This window comes from Ischnura elegans, chromosome 3, assembly GCF_921293095.1.
Source record: "Ischnura elegans chromosome 3, ioIscEleg1.1, whole genome shotgun sequence".
NCBI lineage: Eukaryota > Metazoa > Arthropoda > Insecta > Odonata > Coenagrionidae > Ischnura > Ischnura elegans.
In genome coordinates this window covers 103,790,417-103,814,972 of record NC_060248.1, presented here as the reverse complement: position 1 = coordinate 103,814,972, position 24,556 = coordinate 103,790,417, and the positions used below count along the sequence as shown (strand labels likewise).

Sequence of the window (24,556 nt, the reverse complement as noted above, 5' to 3'; positions counted from 1 at the left end):
TATCTCCGAAAGGATACATCGTCATGGTGCATTATTGGCCGCAAGTGAGAGGTTTCACTGAAAGTTAGGCTGATGAGAATGAAATGCATCACCAAGATGCATAATAAATTCATTGTATTTGTATAGCATTGTAATGGTGGCAATGAATTTCAAAAATCAGATTCAATTCCACTTCACTATAATAGAAATACATAGTGAGAATTAACGAATGTACAAATAAAAATAAACTAAAGAATATAAAATGGAAAACATTAAATAACTTGAGAACAAGTATGAGTAGATGAGTATGAGTTGCTGATAAGATTTAATATAAGTACAGCCCTATTATTTCAATAAACTTCCCCTAGCTAGAGGTGGAAATTACCTCTAATTAAGGGTATGATGATAAAATGTGTGAAAGTTGGCTCATTTTAGCACTTAACCCATCAACGCCCAGGGGTGCCATATGGCACCCACGGCAGTGCAGAGCCAATATGCCTGCAATGCATATAATATGTGAATTTTAGCACACACTTCGGTCCACATATTTAGTAGAAGGTTTCCCCTATTATTCAGTCAGTTTGGATTGTGTTCACTGTGTTGAGCTCATGTGTATCATATTTTATAAAATTGAACGATGTGTGATTAAAAAAAACTTTGGATGCTGACAGGTTAAAATCAAGAAAAAAATAATAAAATAATAATGTTAAAGGCATAATTTACAACCTCTAGTGGTGAGATTAGAATTTTCTTTTTTGGTTATACTATACTTTCAATGAATTTTAGAGGATGTATTTAATAAATTGGATAAAATCATTCATGATCAGCTGAACTGATGAATCATCAATGAACTGCTAATGCAATCCCATGTTTAAATTAAATATTCAGGAGTTAGCGATTTAGATGTCTTCGCCCACAGAAGAAGGTTCTTTCAAAAGATAGAAATCGATATTCAAGGAGCATGAAATTTGAAATAAATTCAAATCGATAATTTTTAAACATCCCAAATAGAGTAGCAAACCATTTTAAATAATAACAGTTGACACAATGTCTGAACCAATACAATGCAGCTAAGAACACTGTCACGATGCATGTTTTGGGAAAAGTAATCTTTTACTCTCTTGTGTATCTTTCAGATGAGTTTAGCTACATGGTATCTTAAATAGAGGCAGTATTACATCAGTGATATAAGCGTAAAATAGTGATGACCTCAAGCTAAAATTTTAGAAGGTGCAAGTGACTGGCAAGGAATGCTGAACTCAATTAAAATATCACGTTTCTCTGATGCTACATAATTCTACATAAAAACAGGAAAGTATCACATTATGACAACATATTACCCATGACAAATACGGACTGCAGTATAAACTACAAAGAAAATTTTTGCTAAGCCATCACTAGCGACTCAAATGATATATTACTGGACAAAAATTCTTTCCCCACGTTTTGTTGAATCACCCCTGATACCGATACGTTCATACACTTTGATCACTAAACCAAGGAATTTAAAGCATATCAAGTATCAGGATCCAAACCACCAATTACAATTCAGAAATGATTGATTGGCAAGAAGAACAGGGACTTGTAAATCTAGCATACAAAAAAAATTGTGGATACATAGATTCACAATAAATTTTACTCTCAACACAGGTAATCGGTTTTACCCCCAGAAAACAAATTTTCTACAAAAAAAACACAGATATATACTTATAAAACTGTGATACATATATCAATTCTATGCAGTTAGCATTCCTAAGAATTGAAACACTCTTACCTGTGAATGTTTGAACATTCAGCAAGGATATATTATTAATATATATATACTGGAAGTAATAAAGGCAAATTTAAAGTATACAAGCAATTAGTGGTGGCCACATTTACTTTCTTTTCACCCATTCCTTTGAAATCAATGTGTTGATCATTCAACGGCTGAAATACAGTCACATCAGCTAGAAGTGACATACAATTATAGAAAACAAAATTATGACATGATTATTTAACATTTTATACCATAGCTATGTAACTAGCATCACCACTGGGAAGAAACTAATGCCACTAGAAGTGTATCCTTCTTTTACATATAGATTTTAATGACTGTCAAATTTAACCATTTAATATGTGAAAGTCATAGGTACTTTGGTTGAAAAGAGTGATCCTATCATGTATGTACTGAGTTCCACTAAGGATTTATTCAATTCCTTTATTGTTTGGGGGAAAACAAATTCCCATTCCTTAGGCAAAACATCAATCTTATTTTATTGTTTCTGTCGGACCTGGAAATGCTGAGTGGTTTTAAGGACTATGTTCTCCGTGTCACTCTAAAAAACGTCTGTTCATAATATTTCAAGCAATCTAAGCCTGAATGCCACAATGAGCTAGATGTAAGCACATGGGAGCAGCCAGACTCCCAAGCCTCCTAAACACTTCAACGCACATCTTAAAAATTTATCAGAGTTGATGCCACTCCAGGACACTACCATCCTATGTAGGTGTGCTGTTCCTTAATTAGTTTAATTTTCCTCAGTCAGTGTCAATTTTATCCCCTTGGCAGGAATCATTCCAGTTGCCACTTAGGCACAAATAGCTATTGTGCAGTCAATAGCCTTCCTCTTGGTGAAAGTATCATAGATATTTTGTTATCATAAACGTCTCCTAAATGAAGTACCAAGATTCTATGGTGATCCCTTCTGTATCCGTCAAGTTAATGATCTGACCAGATTCAGAATATGCATTCTCTGCCAAAGAGAAGAGGTGGAATTCTTAATTACTCACTTGATTTCATGCAGGCAAGACTTGATTGCTCTTTGTCCATTGTACGTGACCCTTACAACAGCCAATTTTGCGTGCTGCCTTATAGTTTTTACGGCCAGGAATGACAGTGACTGAAGTTTCTATCGCAATGCTTCAACTGCATCAAGATGTTAGAATTCGATTATAAGCTAGGTATAATTTCATGACGTGGATTGGGGTCATTTTGCACCTTAAACATTTTATGTGGCAAAATTTAAGTTTTTGACACGAATTTTTTGTAAAACTGGACTCAAATTTTAATAGCACTGCATAAAACAGAAAATGTTTTTTTTATTTTACATAAAACCTCAATAGTGTAGAAAGCTCACAGAATTTTTATACACACTAGTAATGTCACGAATTTGGAGGAAATATGTACCATATATGTTGGTCTCTTAATGAAAAAAAATCTGTTTTAATGTATGATGATAAAGACACAGCACTTAATCAAAGCAAAAACATCTCCCTGCTTCAAAGATAAAAACAAGTTATTTTCAGTAAGTAACATGACCACCACTAATTGACAGGAAAAAAAATAAAAAGAAATAAGGATGTAGAAGTTGTTCTGTGGGAGAGAGTAACCTACCTCCCTCTCCTCAGGGGTCATGCACCTTGCTGGCTGCGGGGGGCCAGGAGAGCCGCATGCATGACAAAACCATACCCCGTTAGACGAACACCAATTATAAAAACACATCACATCCCGTAAAAAAAATGACAATGGGACAAAATATCCCCATATCCTCTACTCTAGATGCACCAAACATAACAACATTATTGTCACAACTCTTTATGATTCACATACAATGAAAAGAATCGAACATTCAGAAGATATAAGATGTGTTCTAAATTCAACAATTAGTAACTACTGAAGACACTCATGCGGTCAATAATTACAATTACATAGAGGTAATTTTCAATTTTATCTTCAGTTGCATTGAAATTAATGAGACACAAAAGAAGCAAAAATGCAAGTACACTACCCAAAAATTTCTCACTTATTTCAGAAGAGTAACTTTCCTTATCGTAAGTGGCACATGAGTCAAATAAATATCAAACAAAATGCAACAAGACCACACTAACTATTTGGTCGAGAAAAATTAGTACCATACAAAAAGTGAAAAAAAATGTGAAGACACATCTTTGCAGTTGAATATGAACTAATAAAAGAGTAATTAACACTTAATTCACTTATTTGGAAAGCTCGGAGACAAATAAGTAATAAAAAGATAAAAATCAATCTGCTGAATTGGTAAAAAATTAAGTACACCTCTAGCCAGGGAGCATATAAAGAAATTATTCCAATAAATTCTTTGATAATTTTTAAGAAAAAGTCTTTTTTTAATTAAATAATCCTTAATGGAAACTAGCATTATGATACTTTAGAATAATGTTTATCAAAGAAATATATAAAGCAGTGAATTATAATTCATGATGATATATGCATATATGTACTAAGGGTGGATATACAGCTAACATTGGAGCATGCAGAGAGGGAATTGTCAACCCACAGGCATAGATCCCAAGAACATCAACCAATTCTCTTTGGATTTTTATACATTTATTATGGTTTATACACCCAATAATGCAGGGGCTTCAGCACAACCCAACCTTCTTGTAACATATTGTTGTGAGATGAATGAATCATGACTATGAGGAAAAATAAATTTTTGCATCCCCCTCCATAGATATTTTCATATACTCGACACCTAAATTTCACCACATGTGAGGAAAAACTGCTCCACCACAGGAAAAATCTAAATGAAGTAATGACATACCTAGCACGAGTCTCTGAGGGATTCAGTGCTGTTAAGATACCATAGTAAAAACACAAAAAAAAAATGTTACCAAGATTTTTAATGCTAACTACGAAAGCAAAATAGTGTGTAGTGAATTTTGCTTTCATATTTTTCCAGAAATTAACTCATAGGAAAAATAGTTCACTTTGAGAACATGATTATTGAAAAAACTTCACATTAAAAGGTATTTAATGAGGGCATCAAGAATGAGATGTAAAAGTACTATCTCAGTGGTATCTGGATTACCATTAAACTTTTAATGTTCCCGGTTATGACATGGGTGATTTTTATGCAATGCCACAAATGCATAAACAAGGATGTAGAATTCAGCCATTCTTCCTCCAATGCCTTACGATGGGAAGGAACAAGGAAGAAGCCAGAAACCTTGATTAAATAGTTATGGAATGCTTCCAAATCTCATATATATAAATGAACCTGCACTATACATATCTACATAATACCCATAAAGCCACCTCAATAGGCATGTGGCACACTAGCTACTCAGAATAAGATAGTATTGGGAATTTAACTCTAAATGAATAGTGTGCATAAAAAGAGCCTACAGAAAAGTCTTTACCAAGGCAGAGCGCAATAAGGAATTTCGTATCTAAAAATGCCGAATTGTTAGGTAAAATGGTAATAATTAGGACCTAATGTCTCCAATTAGATAAAAGCACCTTCTCAACTTATTATGATGATTCTGGCTCACTAGCGTATGATATTACAAATACATGGTCAATGCACAAATGAGATTTTACCCGTTCTCAACCAAATAGCTTTTCCCACATTTTTTAACAATATCCATGCAGGATGTTACAAATAAAATTATTTCTCTGTAATTAAAGAGACATACTTGTGCAAAACTTGAAGGGTATCAAGATAGTGTGAATGAATGAAAATTCAAGTCTTAAATATATATAATTAGTATGTACTTGTATTGTGACATTCTAATCAATTGCAGAATAGCCCTCAACACTTTGTTAAGTTCAAGCGATCCCCAAAACAATGGGTCAAAAGTGGAAAATAGTAAAATGCAGTAAAAGCCATCAGGAGCCATTTATATTAATTTGGATACTCAAGAGAATAAAAATGATACCATGCAGACCCTGACCCGGTTGGAAACCCAAGAAGCTTTCATCCATACAAATAATACAGAAAATGGAAGAGAAATACTTCCATATTTCAAGAAAATGTTTTCTTTTTAGATGAGCATTGTTGACCCTAAAAATGTTCATTGAAATGATTCATTTTACTTCAATACTTCTTAAAATGGTTACTTTAAGATGAAATATAAGAAATGTGAGATGTTTCATAGAGAAAAACATGAGATATGCCATGTTTATCCATGCAAAACAGCAATGAATCAACATTAAATAATACATTTTGCTCCCACTAAGAACATTTTTTCCGTAGCCTGGAATTCCATTTCTTTGAGAAATAAGAGTGCACTGCAGCAAGCTATGATATGGAAGGAAAGCTCAAATATAATACTTCGACATGTTTAATTACACACATTACAACTTATACTTCATCCCCCCCAAGGTTGAAATGGAAAAATTATTATGTTGTTTTAGGTAGCATTAAGAAAAACTAAGAGGATATATTTGATTTGTAATGACTTGCTCAGCAATAGGAGAAGCATATAGGTCAAAGATAAAAGTCAAAATTGAAGGTGAGATGACAAAAAATCACAAAAGCAGTTTTATGAATGCATGAAGCCATGGAAGCAAGGTAATGGTAATGCATTATGTACCTACTTCAGAGAATTGGACACACAGATGCCTTTTCAACAACGTAAACACATGCCGTGCAAATTTAAAACCCTTTAAATAGGTGTAAAATATGCTACATTACAGGTTAAAAGTATTGTCCAGAGGGACAACATTCTATACCTGTAACATGCTTCAAAAAATCAGGAATCAATGGTACCCCTTGGCTTCCAGGGTCCTCATTTTGTCTTGCCAGAAGGACAATGCTAGGAGCATTAGCGATAAAATTAAGATTATCTCAATGCCTTCGCCTATTAAGTATAACTCTATTGATCAACTTTTCCACAATAAAAAAAAGAGCTAGGAGAGAAAGTGAGAGGACGTCCCCTAACTAGGCAATTAACTTGCGTCCATTGAAGTTGCAACTCTACAAAAACCTGCTTTTGTCTACTACTTCATTTGAAGTGCCAACTACCTTTTCTTCTCAGAAATTTCAGTCAGGATGTAGATGATGATGAAAGCTTAGGATTAAAAAAGAGATGCATTGGATACTGCTTGATAAAGGATGCTAATGCAAAAGAAAATAGAATTGCAGCATGGGTTTCCATATAAACTTTGCATGCCATTCAACATTAAAATGGCACATAATATAAAATAAGAGTGGCAAGTATTTGGTATTTGAGTGATGAAGAGAATAGTCAGTGGTATCTTGTGGCCTACATTGAACACCGTAAGAAAACTCCAGTAGTGACTGGCCATTAGTATAATCGGTGACAAATGCAATATGGGTAGTGTATTGCTATGTTTTCATGCATCCAATTTTTGTCTGCATTACCTTTACTATGCGCACTGCTCACTGCCCCTTTGTTCATGCATGCACAAAGGTTAAAGGATGATAGAAGATGCATTTTCCAAAGTCTATGCAAAAACACACAATCAAAAGCATTCATTGGAACCAAAGGTAGTTCTCAAGAAATTGATAGGATAAAACATACACACTTAATTCAGAAATGTAAGGCCAATATTAATTTCCAAAAATGTTAACGTTGCCAACTAAAAGAAAATGAAACGGCTATACGTCATTTTTCCAGGCAGGACACAGTTTCAATGCCCAATAATTTCATTCCTGAAGAGTATATATAAGGAGAGATATACATATAATAAGTTAAAAGGGGCAGCAAGGACTGCTATTTGAAAATCCAGACAACTGAGATGCCAACCATTGGCCAAATTCGGAAGTAGAGCTCCGTGGATACCAGTCAATAGGGTGGTTTACTATTATTTTTTTATTACCTAAATCGAAATATTATTACTCCTGGAGTACGTATTTCACGCTTTTAGATTTTTAAATGACGATATCTATTTTCTGCGATTAAATGAAAGGTGAAAATTTTCAAGCGCGCGAAAACGCGACGGCTAAGTATGAATGCCGGGAAAACTCCGTGTGACGTCGTTCTGGTTCCTGCTGCCGCAAGTGAGGTGACCTTGGGGCAAGGCTTTGAGCACTGATATGACGCAGGATGCTAGCAGGTAGCAGAGTACCCTGCTAGCAAGTAGCGCTTGGCTTGAATAAGGATTATTAATACCTTATCAAACGAAGAAAACTTTCCGACCTTAGCCAGTTTTAATAGGTGATTATTAAGACATGTTTCCCTGAGCTCTGTGCCTCATGCATGCATTGATAATCTCAGACAATGTAAAACTCCTATCTACTCCTATAGAAACTAGGTCCCTGTGACGTCACGTGGAGTGGCATTGCATGGGCGCCAATCTGGCCTTTTTCAAATGCAGTTAAAATTGACCATTGCCGGTCTAAACCGGTATTTATAAAACCAAATAATTTGTATATTATGAATACACTAATGGTGGGTAACGAATCGCAATCAATACCTTTCGTTTTCTTTGATGAAGGAAACTACCCTATTGCCACAGGAAACCATGCAGAGGAATCATTGGTATTGTTGGGTACTTTCTTTCTATTGTTATTTTGATGATATTTAGCTATCATAACATCATGAATAATATATTTTTTCATTAATATTTATGCATAACGCCTTTTATTAGTGATTAGAATATCCTAAAATGAACTATTGTAATCACAAAACCATCCTGTAACAAAATCTGAATGTGAGCTCCAGGTATGAAAATGACCTCTCCATAGAGAAATTCTTATTTTAGAATCCATTTTGTCATTTATAAATACAATTTCACTTACAAATTTCTCATTATTCAAAGAGTATTCCTCATTATCTCTTTATTGCGACTTATAGCCTTGTTTTCATACACCTGATTGGGTATTGTCAACAGCTATGCAGCTAATCAGAAGCAGGAATGCCAACAATGACTAAGATACCTTTAAACCCTCTAGCGGGCGTGCTGGCCTATAATATACACCAATCTTCAAAAACCAAGGATTTCAACATTATACATACATTCTGGTCTAGAAAGGCCTCATATATTCATACAATGTACTTTTCAAGAGGAGCCTGACACCCATGGCATATAGATTACAACGTGTGATTGGCTGTGTACCACCTGTGTACCTTAATAGGTATCTGTATCACCTATAAATGTACAAGATTTAACTAATTTATACAAATAAAGATCAATTTTAACAAAAATCGAGTGTAATCATATAAATGCATATATCATGGACATAGTACACCACGTGCCCAGTCGTGTAAAAATATCAGGCTTGCCCGCTCGATGGTTAATTCAATATCTTTCAATTCCTAATGGATACCTAACCTGACATGAGGCTAACGATTAATAATCAGGTATTTATTCATTTTTATCCCACAAATTTAATTATTTAAGGGCTGAGGGTGTATGATCCAAAGTTATAGCCATCATCAGTGAACAAAATAGTAAGGCTTATTTCAGTAATTTTTGTCACTCAGAGTGCATACACCAGGAGGATGGGAGTGGTATGCTAAAGTTCAGGTTGCAAGACTTTGTTTCTCCACATTTTCAGAAGTTATGGAAATAATAAGCATACCAAATGAAGAACCATTCCTCTCCCTATTCAAATAATAAAAAATCCTATGATCCTCTCAGCACTCTTAGGCAATCGAGACCTACAACAAAATTTTGGGCCTTCCACCTGGAGAATAATCGTTGCAGGTTTTAATAGATCAGGACGAGAGATGAACAAGAATGGTGTGGAGATCAATAGGCAGTTTAATGTTGGGTGGAGTATACGTATAGGAAATGTGGAAGAATGAGAACCAGCTGCAAGCAAAATATGCTAAATAGAAATAAACAGGAGCCCATAGGTATTTGGTACAGAAAAAGGAGGGGGGGAAATTTTTGGAAGGCAAATAGTATAAAGTAGCTGGAAGAAATTTGGAGGGGAAAGAAATTCTGTAAACCAAAAAGCATAATGGGAAGGTTAAAAGGTGAAGAGAAGAGCAATTTTTTTTAAAATGAGAAAAGGATGAATGAATTGACCAGAACTAAGTAAAAATTAATAAGTGAAAGATAAATGCAGAACAGATGAAAAAACTTAGGCAAGAAGAGAATATTTTATCGTTTAAGGGCAGTAGAGGTTCAATTTTCATGAGTATCAACTTCAACTCGTGGTACACATTGAATGACAAAGTACCACATATTATTAGGTATTAAGGGCTCAGTGGAGATAGCACATAATTGCAAATTAGATAAAGATTACTAACCTACATTAAGGTTTAAAACAGTTTATCACTCTAAACTTCAGTGTGGCGGATTCTTACAAACAGTACAACAAGATACACTGTGGAAAAGTAATAATTTTTGGCACTGATTTCTACTTAAAGTAAGTGAGAGCTTGAAGAGAGCTCATTCCACGATGAAAACTGATAAAATAGGCATTACACATTTACAATTAGCCTAAAACTTGCAGCTTAATCTTTGAATCAGACTTTCAGCTGAGCAGAATTCTCCACTGCCCAATATTTTCTGTTCTTCAAGAAATACACGTGAAATAATCAATGAAAACCAATTGAATGTTGAAAGAAATGGGTATGAAATTAAAAGTAAAGTCAAGCAAATGAAACGAGCCGAAATGGAGTTACCTAACAAATTAGAAATTTTGTACATCAAAAAAATACAAAATTAATGATAATTATATTTAAAGATCAAATTAAAACATCTGACAGCCTAATAGGATTTGAAAAGTTTAACACTACACATCAATACAAACATGACGTCATGCACCTAAATATATACGAAGATGAAAAAGGAGTAATCTGAACTGTAACAAAGACTACCTTGGGGGAATACAGCAAGACAAAATGGAAACTTACCAATGCGCTGGTACTGTTCCCTGTGTTTTTTCTGTTTCCTACCCCGCTACATTAAGGGAGGCATGAAATCAATTGGTAATCATTAAACCACTTGCGTCTAAGAAGAAATACTCTCTCTTGACATGGAATACTTGGTGTCAATAAATACTTTTGAAACTTTACATGACTAAACAATATAGTTTACATAATTTTAACACCAAATTGAACTAGTAAATCTATACTATAGTTTTTAGGACATTAATTATTTGTTTTACATTAACCTTATTAGATGATACACTGGATGTTCCCAAGTTCATATGTATTCCTGACTGCCACAGTGAAATCAAATATAATGCAAACAAAATATTTCACAAAACCATTAAGAGAAAAGAGAGAGAGAGATAGAGAGGGAAAGAAAAAGAAATAAACAGCAAATGAAAATGAATAACTCACCTCAGCTTCTTCCTCTAGCACTTCTTCTTCCTCCACTACTTCTGCTTTGTATTCTAACAGAAGATCTCGAATTGGCTTGGAATCCAAATTACAATTTATGAATGGGTACTGAAATTGGAAAAGCCTTTCATGAATTTTCCATTCCCCTAAATAATGCACGTAAACACAAATATGTACAATGAAACCCCCTCAGTGCAAGCATGACCTGCCCATTACGAGATCACATGGGCACCAAAAATTGACCTAAGATTAGCACGTAAAGAATATGGTTACTATGAGGCCCTTTTGCAGTAGGCACTCATCTTTGTGAGAGATTAAATCCTTGGTGCTTGGTGTCGAAGTGATTGCATGCAATTTGCTTTAAATTGGGGATGAGTCAATTCCAAATGTCGAGTCTCGGGCACAGAATCGGAATCAAGAATCAATCGCCTAAAGTTGATTCAGATTCCATCGATTCCAGGAAGATAAATGTTTTGAGCATAGCCTATAAGCTTGGGGCATAAAGGCTACCACACACCTCGACAGGTTGCGTTCGGCCGCCACCATGCACCTGCCAGGCTGCTCTGGTACATATGGATGCAATGAATGCTATATTACTGTTTAGCCACCGTGGCCAAACGACAATGCAACCACCACGGCTGTTGTTATTTAATTCCATTCAATTCTTAAATTTTAATGACAGCAATGCTACAGATAAATCAATATCTCACCTGTTAGAAGGAATAAGAATCGATGTAATCGGAATCGAGAATCGATTTGAAGGAATCGGAATTGGAATCGAAAAAAAAATGGAACCGACTCATCCCTACTAGAAATGAAATTATTATTGAGTATTAGCATCTTTTTGCACAATGCAATAAGCCCTTCAGTTGTTTTACAGTTAGTTTTGGGGAAAATATTATAACATTCCAAGGTCAACTTTTGTTCTCAGGGCATTTGAGAGTAAGTCAATGTGTGTTTCCCCAGTTTTTGTGACTTGCTTCGGATCATTAAATCGAAATGCCTTAATGCCTGTAATATTATTCCTGAACTTGTGTCTAGATAATATCTTTTATAAGATACTTAATTTTTATTTCACTCATTACAGGGTCTTGCATACCATGACCGTAGCATTTTTATGACCTTGAGTGCCTAACTAAATCTCAAAAGAGCATTTTGGAACAACAGCTATTTCAGTGGTGTTTCAGTGTGTTACAATTCGACCTATATCAATAGAAATCATCATCTTTGGCAGAATCTGCCTTTGCTCTTTTATGTCTGCCGAAACAAATATGATACATTATTGCAAATGGCGTCTGTGAAATGTGATTGCATCAATCGTTAAAAATTAGAGCTCTACGGAAATGGTAAAGGCAAGCAATAAACATGATACAATTTTGATTTCTCAACCATGGTTCTTTTAATTTTTTAATTACCAATTTTACATGATACAGATCAAAATAATGGAATGGTCTAGTAAAAGCACTGTGTGTATAGGTAAGTATGGCTTGGTGAGTTATAGATTGGGATAACGACAGTACGGCAACAATTTTTTCACGTTTTGGAGTCAGTATGGTGCTCAAACATAGAAGGTTAGCAGTAAATTAAGTAAGGATAAGAAATGCCATAAAAACTTTCCCCATCTTTCAGTATTTATCCATAAGTATCCTAAGTGGAAGTACATCTGCCAACAAACCAACCAGACTCCTAAAAAAGTGTTGATAATAGATTTCATGGACATTATTAGCACCATCCCTCGTAAGATGTTAATTTGCCATAGTGAGGATTTATTTGGGCACCACGAAGCATCATTTCATAAAGTTCACACAGTACAACTACTGAATTTCAAAATATTCAATGGTGCATGTGTATCACTAAGTTGAGGGCTAACAATATACTTAGTTGTAATGAAACTTCATCGAATATGGCCCCATACTTAGCCTCGTTATGAAGCAGACAATTGTAATGTCATGATGATTATTGGATAAACTCATGTAGGAAAGGAAGAAAAGAATATGAAAGCTCTCAAGAGAAATATATTAAATAGGTTAAGCCACCATATGAATTGACTGAAATTTAGAGGCAACACCCACATTACTGGTCATTTTGGCTTTTTTCAGTCAAATAATATTCTACAAAAAACTATTTTTGCAATATGCCTAACAGGACATGATTTATCTGGGACAAAATTCAGCAGTAACAATTGTATCATGAACCTGGATCTACGGGTGAATTATACTATTTTTCTCACATCCCTATTTAGTCAAATAAAAATATTGTGCTGCTATAATTCCAAACATACATCTCACACTATTGTTGATCAAATGCAAGAAAAGTCATTTAATTTGAACTTTACGACCTCGTAAGACCAAGTACTATTCCTTTATAATTCACTAAAAAAACCTTCTTAGTAATAGCAATTGATTTTTGGGTCTTGATAATATATAATAAAAAATAATAAAAAGGACACTACCTTAAGCAATTCAGATGCTGTAGGCCTCTTAGTTGGATCCTTAACCAAACAGCCAGCAATAAAATCATTAAAGTCTTTGGACCAATCAGAAGGTCGATCGAGCTTAGGAGGATCAGACTTCTGTATTTTGAGTAAAACTCTCATTGGAGACATTTCATGGTTAGGAGGTTCCATTTGAGCAAATTCTATCAAAGTGATGCCCAGCGACCATATATCAACCTAAAAAGAAAGATATCTCAAAGTGAAAAGAGAAATTACACAAAAAAAAGCTAAGCATAAAATTCCAATAACTGACCTTGAAGTCATAAGGATTATCTCGAAAAGTTTCACATAAAACAACTTCTGGAGCCATCCAATAAGGTGTTCCAATGAATGTGTCACGTTTCTGTAGTGTCTGCTTATTCTTAGCAGAAACGCCAAAGTCCGCTGAAAATTTGAAAAGAGAAAATGTGAGAAGTAAGCACTATCTATTCGATGTCTACACTGCTCATCTAGTAGCCCTAGTAGTACTAGAAGAGCATATTTGATTCGGTGGGCAATTGTTGAGCATTTGTGCATTGGATATACATATCGTATAGGTTATTATTCAGTTCATATCAACAACGCCACAGAGCCAGCATCCAAAATTAACATATGAGGGGTCTTCAAGTAAACTTTGGAGCATATTGTCAATGATGTGGGATGCACAAACAAGTGCAAAATGTGGATAATCCAAAATTTCACCTTCCTTAAACAGCAGTCCATCCAATACACAAACACCTGACCAAAATTCGGATTAGTAGTAATGCACTCATTACTACTAATCCAAACAGATAAAAACAAAGATAGATAATCCAGATAGATAAAAACAACTAAAATCTGGTCTTCAGCACGCAGAAAAAATGGTACACTTTTATTAAAGAATTTTAAAGCAATATATATATGTCAAATCATGACCGTAGCTTCTACTCTATATGTGCTTCATACTGGATGAGAATGAGTAATATTTACACCTTTTTCTTCATGCTCAATAGCTTTCGTTGATAGCATTCACTAGCAGACATTGTTATATCTATCGATACCATCCTTAGTCGGACAGTGCATATGTGCAAATGCTTCTTGTGCTCAATATCTGAGATCCCTACGTGTCCCTGCCTAGGTTGTTAGCATATATTCATAATGTGTGCTAACTTCCTACTCATCCCAGAACAAGGCTCCTTTGGCACCGTGGCAAGTCGAAACACTACGCAGAGGAATTTTCAAATGTTCCGGATTTCTGGTTTTCCAGGTTTCTGGATTCCGGATTTGAGGTCCTCAACTGTATATTCTCTCCACAACAGCAAAGTAATTCATTTAAGGAAAATTTATCATTTATAGCAATGAAAGAATTCATGACCCTTTTGAATAAGCTACCTTAAACCATATGAATTATTATTCAAATTTAAATTTATTAATGTAGACTCATGACTTCTTTAGTAATTCCAAAATAATTACAATAGAGACTTACCCAGCTTCACTCCACCAGACATTGTGAGAAGTACGTTGCCTGCTTTGAGATCTCTGTGGATGACTTTACTTTTATGAAGAAATTCCAATCCATTTAACATGTGCTGGCATACATAGGCTATCTGCTGCTCAGTAAGAGGCTTCTCAAGTTCAACCATAATTGAATCAAGGGCTCCTCCATCACAGTACTCAATCAGCATCTATCCCGCAATCATGGCAAAGTGAAAAAAAATTAAGTTACCAACCTGTATCATAAATTTGTTAACAAAATTTCCATGCATGACAAAAACAGTAAAAGTCAAAATTATAACATAAGGTAGATTCATTCATCAGGGAAAGTCCATTTTAAGGCAGTGGTTTTATAGATATACCTTCTCATGGTTTACCATTTAAGAAGTACAGCTGGAAAGTAAGTGTGTAAGGGAAGAAAAGATATAAAAAGTGAGATTAAGTGTTGAAGAAATACATGAACTGGACATATTATTTAGAATGAGAAGGAATTCCTGCTGAATGAGACACTGCAAAGGATTGCTGAAGATAAGAAACGTAAAATACTGTCTGAGATAGCGGGGCCAAGTGAATTATGATATGGAAAGAATGGAGTGCAAAAAAGAGAGGTAACACATTGATTCCGGAAGTTGGGATTTGTTGATAAGATGAATATTGCCAATACTTTAATGGGAACCAGTTTCTTACTTCTCCTAAAAAGTTATCACTCAGTATGCATCAGTTTAGGATTCTAGTCATTAGTATTTAATCTAATCTCTGCTTTAACTGCAAGGGATATGATAACCCTTAACCGGTGACGTGCGGTCTGAGAGACCGCTGCGTTTCTAAAATTATGAATATTTTCAAAATTAAGATTTCAAAATATCTATAATTCTCGTTAGCTTCATATTTTTGCATAACAAGGACATCCCACTCTTAAAATTTAACGTTTCTTTTATTAATTTCTGTAAATTTGCAATTGAACTCGATTAGCGGTCTGTGAGACCGCACGTCACTTACTAAGAATGCATCAAGAAAAGGAATAAGCGGGATAAATTTCATGGCTACTTACTATACTTAGCCTTCCAACTTTAACATTTAAGGCCTTTTTTGAATCTGGCGAAATATTGATATATAAATATAATAATTATAACTCAAGTGTTTTTGGCATCAGTTTTTTGATCCTATCGGTATATCGGTAATTAGAGGACATGTGAATTACATGTTTGTGTCCGTGGTTTATTTATTAATATTAAGTTATTTCGATGGTTGAGTTCATAAAATACGTTTCTCTAGTACTGAAGGCATGAAAGCATTAAATTAGAGTGTGATTAATTAAATGCAGCATACAAGATAGATTGTCTATGGATTTTTGATCTACAGTATTCTCTGTTGACAGGTATGTACTCCCTAACAGGTAAATTCATTAGGAAATCTCATGAGGTTCAAGTTTCGATCTTATCGGCAAAGAATAAGAACTTCAAATCTATAACCAATGGTACATAAAGTGCTAGGCTGGTTCGGCAGAGTATAAAAATGTATTTTTATGCTACTACGTCTCAAATTAAATCATGAAAAATGCCCTCTTTTAAATTTGCAAAACATGGTTTTGCTGTAATATTCTGTTTGTTTAAGCAGTGAAGAGCTTTGAAGATATCCTTGGTAACATTTCTCTTAACAAATTAATCAAGCTAACCATTCTCACCTTTCACTTATTCCCACCGTTCGTCTCCCAAAGCCCTACCACGAGATCAGGGGGGACAGGCTCAGGCAGCTCACTGGCCATTCCCCAGCGGCCTCGCTCATATGTGCCCACTAACGAGGCTAGGGGCCTTTAATATTTGGGCTTTTATGACTAACACTACCATCCTACCAAGTTTGATAAAAACTTGATGAGTGTCGATTGTTAGATATGCAGAAGACCGATGATATTGATTTAGGAAGCATTCAGGAAGACAGCTTGTATGCTTTATCTAACGCACTATTACGCACAATCTTGGTTGGAAAGGTGAAAACATGTTACTGATGTCCCAGAAATCAGATGCATTCCTAATGCTATTCAGCTATTACTTTAGTTGATAAACATTTATTTCAGTCAAAATTAATTTATGAGAAAAATTTTTCTCGGTAGCTATCCCATAAAATATTGATGACATTTATCGAAATCTTTCCGGACGTTACCAAGGAATCACAAAAACAGTCTGACCTCCAACAGTTTCATTCACGAGATCATCCTCCTGAAGCTTCGATTTGTGGCCACCATCTGTCAGGCACTTTGCTTTTGTTCATGAATTGAGTACTTTAAACATGTTAATGTTGTTCAGCACCACCATATAAACACATAAGCAGAACAAAATGCCTACAAATCCAATTTGACATAGCCTACAGGTGCAAGTAGATTTTGCAACACATATGTTGGCAATAATTACAAAGGAACCTCCATCTTTCATTCCCGCATTGATCGTGAGCAATGAGAAATCTCTATCACTGAAAAAATTACCAATAAAGGCCACATCTACCATCATCCATGCTACCATTGGAGCTAACCCTAGAATGGGAGCAAAAATGATACAATCATGCAATTCCAGCTTAACATGAAATAGGGATGCCATGCTAATCCACAATTCAGAGATAAAATTCGAAATGGAAAAACTGAGCTGAGAAATGGAAAAACTGAGAGAAAAAAAGCTTACCCAAAGTTTCCCTTCAAAGAAGAAAGCCTCCTGAAGGTCCACTACATTTGGATGTTTGCATTCAGACAGAATATCAATCTCTATCATGAAATCTGATAGATCATCTTCCCCTTCAAGTGCACATCTTTTGGCAGCCGCAAACACATCTGTTCCGCGTCTCTGGGCCTGAAATGCCACTCCAAAATTTTAAACACTCATCATAAATGTACTAAATATAAGTCATTACCAATGTTAACAGGCTTAAGAAATATTGCCAAGACTATACATAAAATCTCACCTTATAAACTTTACCAAATGCACCGTCCCCTAATTCACCCACCATTTCCCAAAATTCCTCAGGATCCACATCCATTTTAATATTATTGAATCCTTTTTTCTTTTTTCCATCGTTTCCTCCTCCAAGGTGGAGGACCTTCTTCAAATTACTTAAAAACATGGACATCTTCGGAGCACACAACTATCACATTAACATTAACTGATTTCTTTTAGACAAGTTAAAACATAACTTGATTGCAGACAAGATGCTTTGGCGGCAATAAATAAGATATATACATAGCAATAGTAAAAAAATAGAGATTACTATTTTCACGAAATTTTGAACAACTTTTGGTGGTTGAACGATCACAGACTAGCATGGAACTTCAATAAATGGCTTCCTCTTCACATTAGGCATTCCTACTAGGTTGCCTGAAAGACAAAAGTCTATGGTCAAATATTTTAAGCGATGAGGATATGAGAAATACATTTAAAACAATTTTTCCTATATAATATTTGCATATGCATTATCTGATTTACCCAAAAACGCTACCTAAATATAAAAACCACAAGATATCAATATCGAACGGAGAGACAACTTTCATTCCATTGAAATGCCCGAGGTAACTTACTCCTAGTAAAAAATCGTGCACCTCAGAGCCGTAAGTAAACGAACCCCATCAGCTTGGCCTATTTATGCTGGTAAGGCAAATGCCCTGTGATTCAGTAAACGTAATTACTAATAACAAGATTAAATTTGGGTGAAGCGAAGGTAGGCCGTCTGCTATGTTTACTGCCCATGGGCTTCTTATTATTTCAATACACCTGACAAACATGCACCTTGTGAATGTAAGTCACTGAAATTATAATTGAGATGATTTAAACCAAAAGCTGAATGAAATAGTTAGTAAAATAATACTTGTTGAAACTAACTCCACCACGCCTGCTAGTGACGTCACATTTTTTTTCTTCATTCTACTCGCCGGGTATTTGTGGTAATCATGGCGCCCATCGGGAAGCAGAAAATTTCTTAACTCTATCTAATCTAATCAATTTCAGGGCCAAAAATATTTATGATCTTAAGCCTCTTCCTTTCTTTAACCACTTTTAGAAGTAAACATACAACAGATAAGATTCATCACGAATAGGATGCTTAGAATCTCACATATTTAATGGTTCAAAGGACCTTTAACTTCCTCAAAACAATGCCGCAGTATTAGGACCATTAGGACCATGAATAGAGAACTATACGGCCATATACAACCACTTTCTTCATCTCAACCAACAAGAGAGAGACATTTCACCTACTTTGACCCAGCTTAGGTTGTCACATAAACGCAAAGTTCACAAATGGGTGTTTCAGGTTAAATATCATGTTAATATACTACTCCGACTTCAAATACTTGAAACTGTACCATTAATCCACCCATTTCGTTAAACAAAACATAATGTTAGCTGATAATAACTATGACATAAATGTGGCAACACTTAAATGCACTTGCGGGCAAAACACCGCAGTAGATCAATATACCATCAGAAGCACTATTCCAATTAGGAAAATCATTTATGCTGAAAATCCTTGCGTGAACTACTTGCATAAGTCTTCACCGATGATATCACTTATAAAAACTACACCGAACGTACACCGCAGACGGAAGATGAGTTAACTGGGTTCATTATAAAGAAATTCAGAATTTTCAAAAATGCCACAGCACACACAACACTAACCAAGTCACAGGAAATAGCACAGCAGGTAGAAAGCCTATGTGAAATCATAGTCAATAGCTTTCCGGACATGTAATTATCCTATGTTCAGCTTGTATTGTTATCAGCCATATTGCTTTCGACTACTTTTTCCGACAACGTTGCCAAATATCTACGTGTTAATGGTCAATATACGCGGAAAATGAAATAAATATTAAATGATCCACAGAAAGTATAAATATATTACTCATAACAGCATTTTCAGGGGACTAATGATTTATTCTCTTGATATTTGTCAACATAGTTTTACAGCTACTGCAACCTTTCGCAACGTTGCTCTCCAGCGCTAATAATCGTCTACGGTCAGCAATGCGCAAAAATATGCTTTCTCTTACTTACATCACTGTCCACCTAAAATCGGTTGGGTAATAAATTAATCTACCATGAAGCAATAAATTTCTTACCATTTTCCATAGTCTAATATTTTTTTCGTTGTAAATATTACAGACGAAGTTAACTTTGCCAATTGACGACCAAAATCGATACCATCGAAAGTGGACGTGAAAGTTTGAATTAATTTTCAGAAATTACCAATAAAATTATTATGGCGAATGTGAGTACTCCAGTAGTACAAATGAAAGCAGGCGCCATACTCTCATCCCACTTGTTCTCTTTTTATTATTTAAATTACCGCGGCCGCCTGCACTCTTTTGGGTATCATGGGTGATGTTCTTTGGAAGGGACCCCAGACGGTTTGCCTATGAAAGTTAGGGGTCCATTTCCACACTTCGTGCTGCCCGAAACTGTAGTCTTCATCCTAGGTCATCAGTCTGCAAAATCTACCATATAGTTCACGTCTAAGGTCCTAACCAGTAGGGGAATGAAGGGAAGAAGCATCCCCGAAATTCTTGTCATGCGGGAACCGAGGTCAAAGGAATCCCACACCCATGAAAAATTTTTCTGGGAATTAATTTGATTTGTCATTCAAATATCATGTTTGCCCTGAAGTTGAGGGTTTGTTGTCCCTTAGGAGCCTAGTAAGGAAGATGCAGCTGTACAGCCAACTCCCTGCTGCCAACGTTGGCAGTTAGGAGACACCTCCCCGGAGGATTGTTAAGATTGCAGAGGTTGTGTGGAGGGCATTTTTATAAAATAAAGGGCACACCGATAGGGCACTGAAAGGGCAGAAAGCAATTGTGTTGAACATACATAGTTGCTTTAGAAAAGAAATGCTTAGGTTGAATTTAATCAACCACTCCCTTCATTGCCCTGATAAAAATAAACTCCTCCATTGAGGAGAGGTCTACCCTCCATTGAGGGTAAGGGAAGGATAGGTGTACCCTTCCTATACCCTTCAGCAAGGGTACACGAAGGGTATTTTAGAACATTGGTGGGTACGCCCTCTCCTTCCTAGAGTGTACGGGAAGGGTTTGGCCAGCCTCAATGAAGGGTACAAGAAGGATAGGTGTAACCTTCCTATACCCTTCAGCAAGGGTACACGAAGGGTATTTTAGAACATTGGTGGGTACGCCCTCTCCTTCCTGGAGTGTACGGGAAGGATTTGGCCAGCCTCAAACGAAGGGTACACGAAGGGTATTTTAGAACATTGGTGGGTACGCCTTCTTCTTCCTGGAGTGTACGGGAAGGGTTTGGCCAGCCTCAATGAAGGGTAAAGGAAGGGTAGGACTAATATAAAAACTAAAAATCCATAAATTAACACAAAAATTTTAAAAATCGCCAATAAACTAAATTAAACGAATGGGGATGAGTTGCAACAGTGATTTCTAAAGTTATAGGACAGAAAAAAAATTAGCTTTCACATGGCCTTGAACCCAGGACCTGCATATTGGGAAAATTATGTACAAGTGAATCAACAACCTCGGCTATCAAGAAACTTTACATAAAAATTTCTCAACAGAACTTATACTACAAAATCTTAAGATGAGATTCACACCCGGGCCTATGTCGAAGAAAGCTGTGACTTTTTTCTACCACACCTATTTCGTTTCAGAAAATAAGATCGGCATTCAAATACCGAACATCACTCTCACGATGTCTCATTGTCAGCCACACAAATAGGTTACATCCTAAAACGTGAATGAAAGATCTTCTAAAATAGCTTTTTTCACACAATTATAGTAACCATTGTGTACAGTGGCGTAGTCAGGAATTTCGTTTGGTGGGGGGGGGGGGAGGGGGTCCAAAACCAGGTGGGGAAAGTTTTGAAAAACAGGATAGTAAGTATTGGGTTTCAACTTATTCAAACACTTTTCATAATCGAAAAAACTTCAATAGTCAAAGAAATATTTTTTAAATTCATTATTTTTCTATATTTTGATTTCTTTTGTGTAGGAAAATGATTGTTTTAATATTTCGGGGGGGCGGAGGCCGAACCCTCCGGACTCCACCCATGGCTACACCACTGAATATGTATATTACTGTTTTCCTTAAGGAAATTTTAAAGATTAGTTGTGTAGCCGTCTATCTTTGCTTTCAAAGACTGCTTACGTTCTTGTACAGAACTCAATGCTCTTTAGCAGGTGAAAGTAGCTGAGGAGACACTTTCAGGATATGTTTTCCTCAGTTATAAATGCTAAGTCCAAAGGAAGGGTAAACGAAGGATTTTTCTATCCTTCCCTTACCCTTAATGGTGGGTAGTGGAAGGGTAGACGGATGGTAAGGGAAGGAGTTCCAAGGAAGGGTACACAAAGGATTTTTCTACCCTTCCCTTACCCTTAACGGTGGGTAGAGGAAGGGTTGACGGATGGTAAGGGAAGGAGTTCCAAGGAAGGGTACACGAAGGATTTTTCTACCCTTCCCTTACCCTTAATGGTGGGTAGGGCGTGGGTTGTGCAAGGGTAACTAGCGCCCGCTAGTGTCAGAGAATATGGCACGCCTGCAGGAGGGTTAAATAAAAAAGAAAAATGTGATTGGGAGTTGGTAATAATGTGGAGGGAGGGGTTTACGGATGGATAGGAATTCATCGGGAGGAAAGATGGATTACAGAAGGTGGTGTCATTAAGGATGCAGTTGGTATTCCTCACCAGACCAATCACTGTGGGTGGAAGTCACTATGGTGGCCCAATTGAAGACAGTGTTGGGCAAAAACCAATGAGTATGAGCCAATGGCCAAACAGGGTGTGATTTTAAAATCCGGACAATAGAAAACAAAACTTGCTTCACATGGATAAGTTGCTGGCTTCCACTCAGCAACTTTATGAATTGTCCACCATTGTGACTTCCATCCAAAGGTCATGCACTAAACAGTGAAAGGAAGAAAAATGGACCTCTGACAGAAACAAACGATTGGCCAGGTAAGGTATTCCAACTTCCTCCTTAACGATATCTCCTTCCCAAACCCTTCTCCTCTGTTGCTTGCTACCTTACCTCCTGAGGATCCCTATCCATCTGCACAACCTTTCTTCCACATTAACTATATACACACAGTTTTTGTACATCACTCTCACTTGAGAATGGTTTAACTGCCAAAACCAGCCGTTTTTAAATAAATCATATCAAAGTGACAGAGTAAATTCTTTTATAAATAATGCAGTTGGAATTATTAGTCCCGAAAAGGTCTCTGGGAAAGGAAAAAAGCATTGGGCAGTTAATGTAATATATGTGCAAGAAAACCCAAAAATAGCTCTTTTACAAATGTGCATCTCCTGAGATAGTTCCAATACTATGCCAGAGAGGATTTCTTCCATAATTATTTATTCTGAGGAAAGATGAAACAAAAATATAGATTTTTAGATGAAAATCACAACAAACATTATTATAAAGAAAGTTTAATTATTTTATTTAATAAAAACTTGCACAAACTTAATAATGTGATACATCCCCATCAACCTTCATCCCACCTATTCAGGTTAACCCTAAAAAACTCATAAAAATGTTCAGTTTTGGATAATAGGATGACAACAAGATTTCATTTCGACAAGGAAAGGACTATCTAAAGCTCCATAGCCAGCAGCAACACCACCTTCATTCGCAGTGGCCACCTTGGTCCTCAGCATGTGTCCCACCTGGCTGTTTTTCAGAATCACCTTCTCATCACTGGAAAATGTGATAAATTAAATAAATAACAATTCAATACCACCATATATTTTTAAACTATATGCACCTATCAACCTTTCAGTAATATTAAGAGAGTGAATAGTACACAGAGCTAAAAAGGAATAGTTATCAAAGTAATTACAGTGATACTAAAACTAATGATCCAATCAGCACAGATTTGGGTCCCAAAAGTTTCTTCCTAGGCCCATCAGTCATAAAATAGAAAGTAATTTTTTTCAACCTCGTCAAGGCAAATGATACATAGCTGATAGAATTTTTATACAGCGATTTGAATTAAGCTGATGGTTCACAAGTAATACTTCAATAATAATGCATTCAGAATGTAGCAATAATTCACATACTCAACTACAGTAGACTCCCGATTATCCGGGCTTATGATAGGGAGAGACGGCACGAATAATCGGAAAACACGGATAATCCAAACTTTCACTTAAATGTCTTGAAGTGCTCATAATTTACCTAAAATATACAATATATCTTATTTATGCAGTTATTCTGTTATTTTTTTGTGATTCCTGGACTCAATGAGAGCTTTCTTCGCCAGTTCGCGATCTTTTTAGCGGAGCGCGGTCGCGCACTGCGAGGCTTGGAGAAGAGGAGCACGGTGCTCCCAGCTAGCGCGCGATCGCTTCCATTTTACGGTGGGGATTCTAACGGAAATAATAAGCCCGGTTTATCATAAAATTATTGATTGTTCCGATGATTTTGCGTCCGATTTTATTTTTTTGAAAAAGATCGCGGAAAAAAATTGAGCGAGAGAAAAAAAAATCATGCACGGATAATCCGCAACCCGGATAAACCGCAGCCGGATAATCGGGAGTCTGCTGTATAAATATTGCTCTCATTTCATTCTAATGCGATTAGGCATTTTCCACTTATCAATAATGGGAATTAAAATTCACAATCCTATGAG

At 35.9% G+C, this 24,556-nt stretch overlaps 2 protein-coding genes across 4 annotated transcripts in view; both read right to left on the bottom strand.

Annotated features, from left to right (window-relative positions):
- Nucleotides 1–19,723, bottom strand: part of LOC124156280 (serine/threonine-protein kinase 10) — a 57,740-nt gene extending 38,017 nt beyond the window's left edge. The window contains exons 1-7 of one of the 2 annotated variants that reach the window (XM_046530727.1): nucleotides 19,591–19,723; nucleotides 17,885–18,294; nucleotides 17,608–17,772; nucleotides 14,928–15,126; nucleotides 13,737–13,867; nucleotides 13,442–13,660; nucleotides 10,990–11,097 (exon numbers count right to left, since the gene is read on the bottom strand). In XM_046530727.1, coding sequence (XP_046386683.1) covers nucleotides 10,990–11,097; nucleotides 13,442–13,660; nucleotides 13,737–13,867; nucleotides 14,928–15,126; nucleotides 17,608–17,772; nucleotides 17,885–18,049 — 987 coding nt within the window. In that variant the 5' untranslated portion in view covers nucleotides 18,050–18,294; nucleotides 19,591–19,723. Of the gene's footprint in view, nucleotides 1–10,989; nucleotides 11,098–13,441; nucleotides 13,661–13,736; nucleotides 13,868–14,927; nucleotides 15,127–17,607; nucleotides 17,773–17,884; nucleotides 18,295–18,494; nucleotides 18,720–19,590 lie in introns of those variants that run through there. The other variant, XM_046530726.1, reaches the window with a different exon arrangement.
- A 3,618-nt stretch (nucleotides 19,724–23,341) lies between these two features.
- LOC124156278 (glutathione synthetase-like) overlaps nucleotides 23,342–24,556 on the bottom strand; it is a 32,306-nt gene continuing 31,091 nt past the window's right edge. For both annotated transcript variants that reach the window (XM_046530723.1, XM_046530724.1), the window contains one exon: nucleotides 23,342–23,622. In XM_046530723.1, coding sequence (XP_046386679.1) covers nucleotides 23,463–23,622 — 160 coding nt within the window. In that variant the 3' untranslated portion in view covers nucleotides 23,342–23,462. The remainder of the gene's footprint in view (nucleotides 23,623–24,556) is intronic.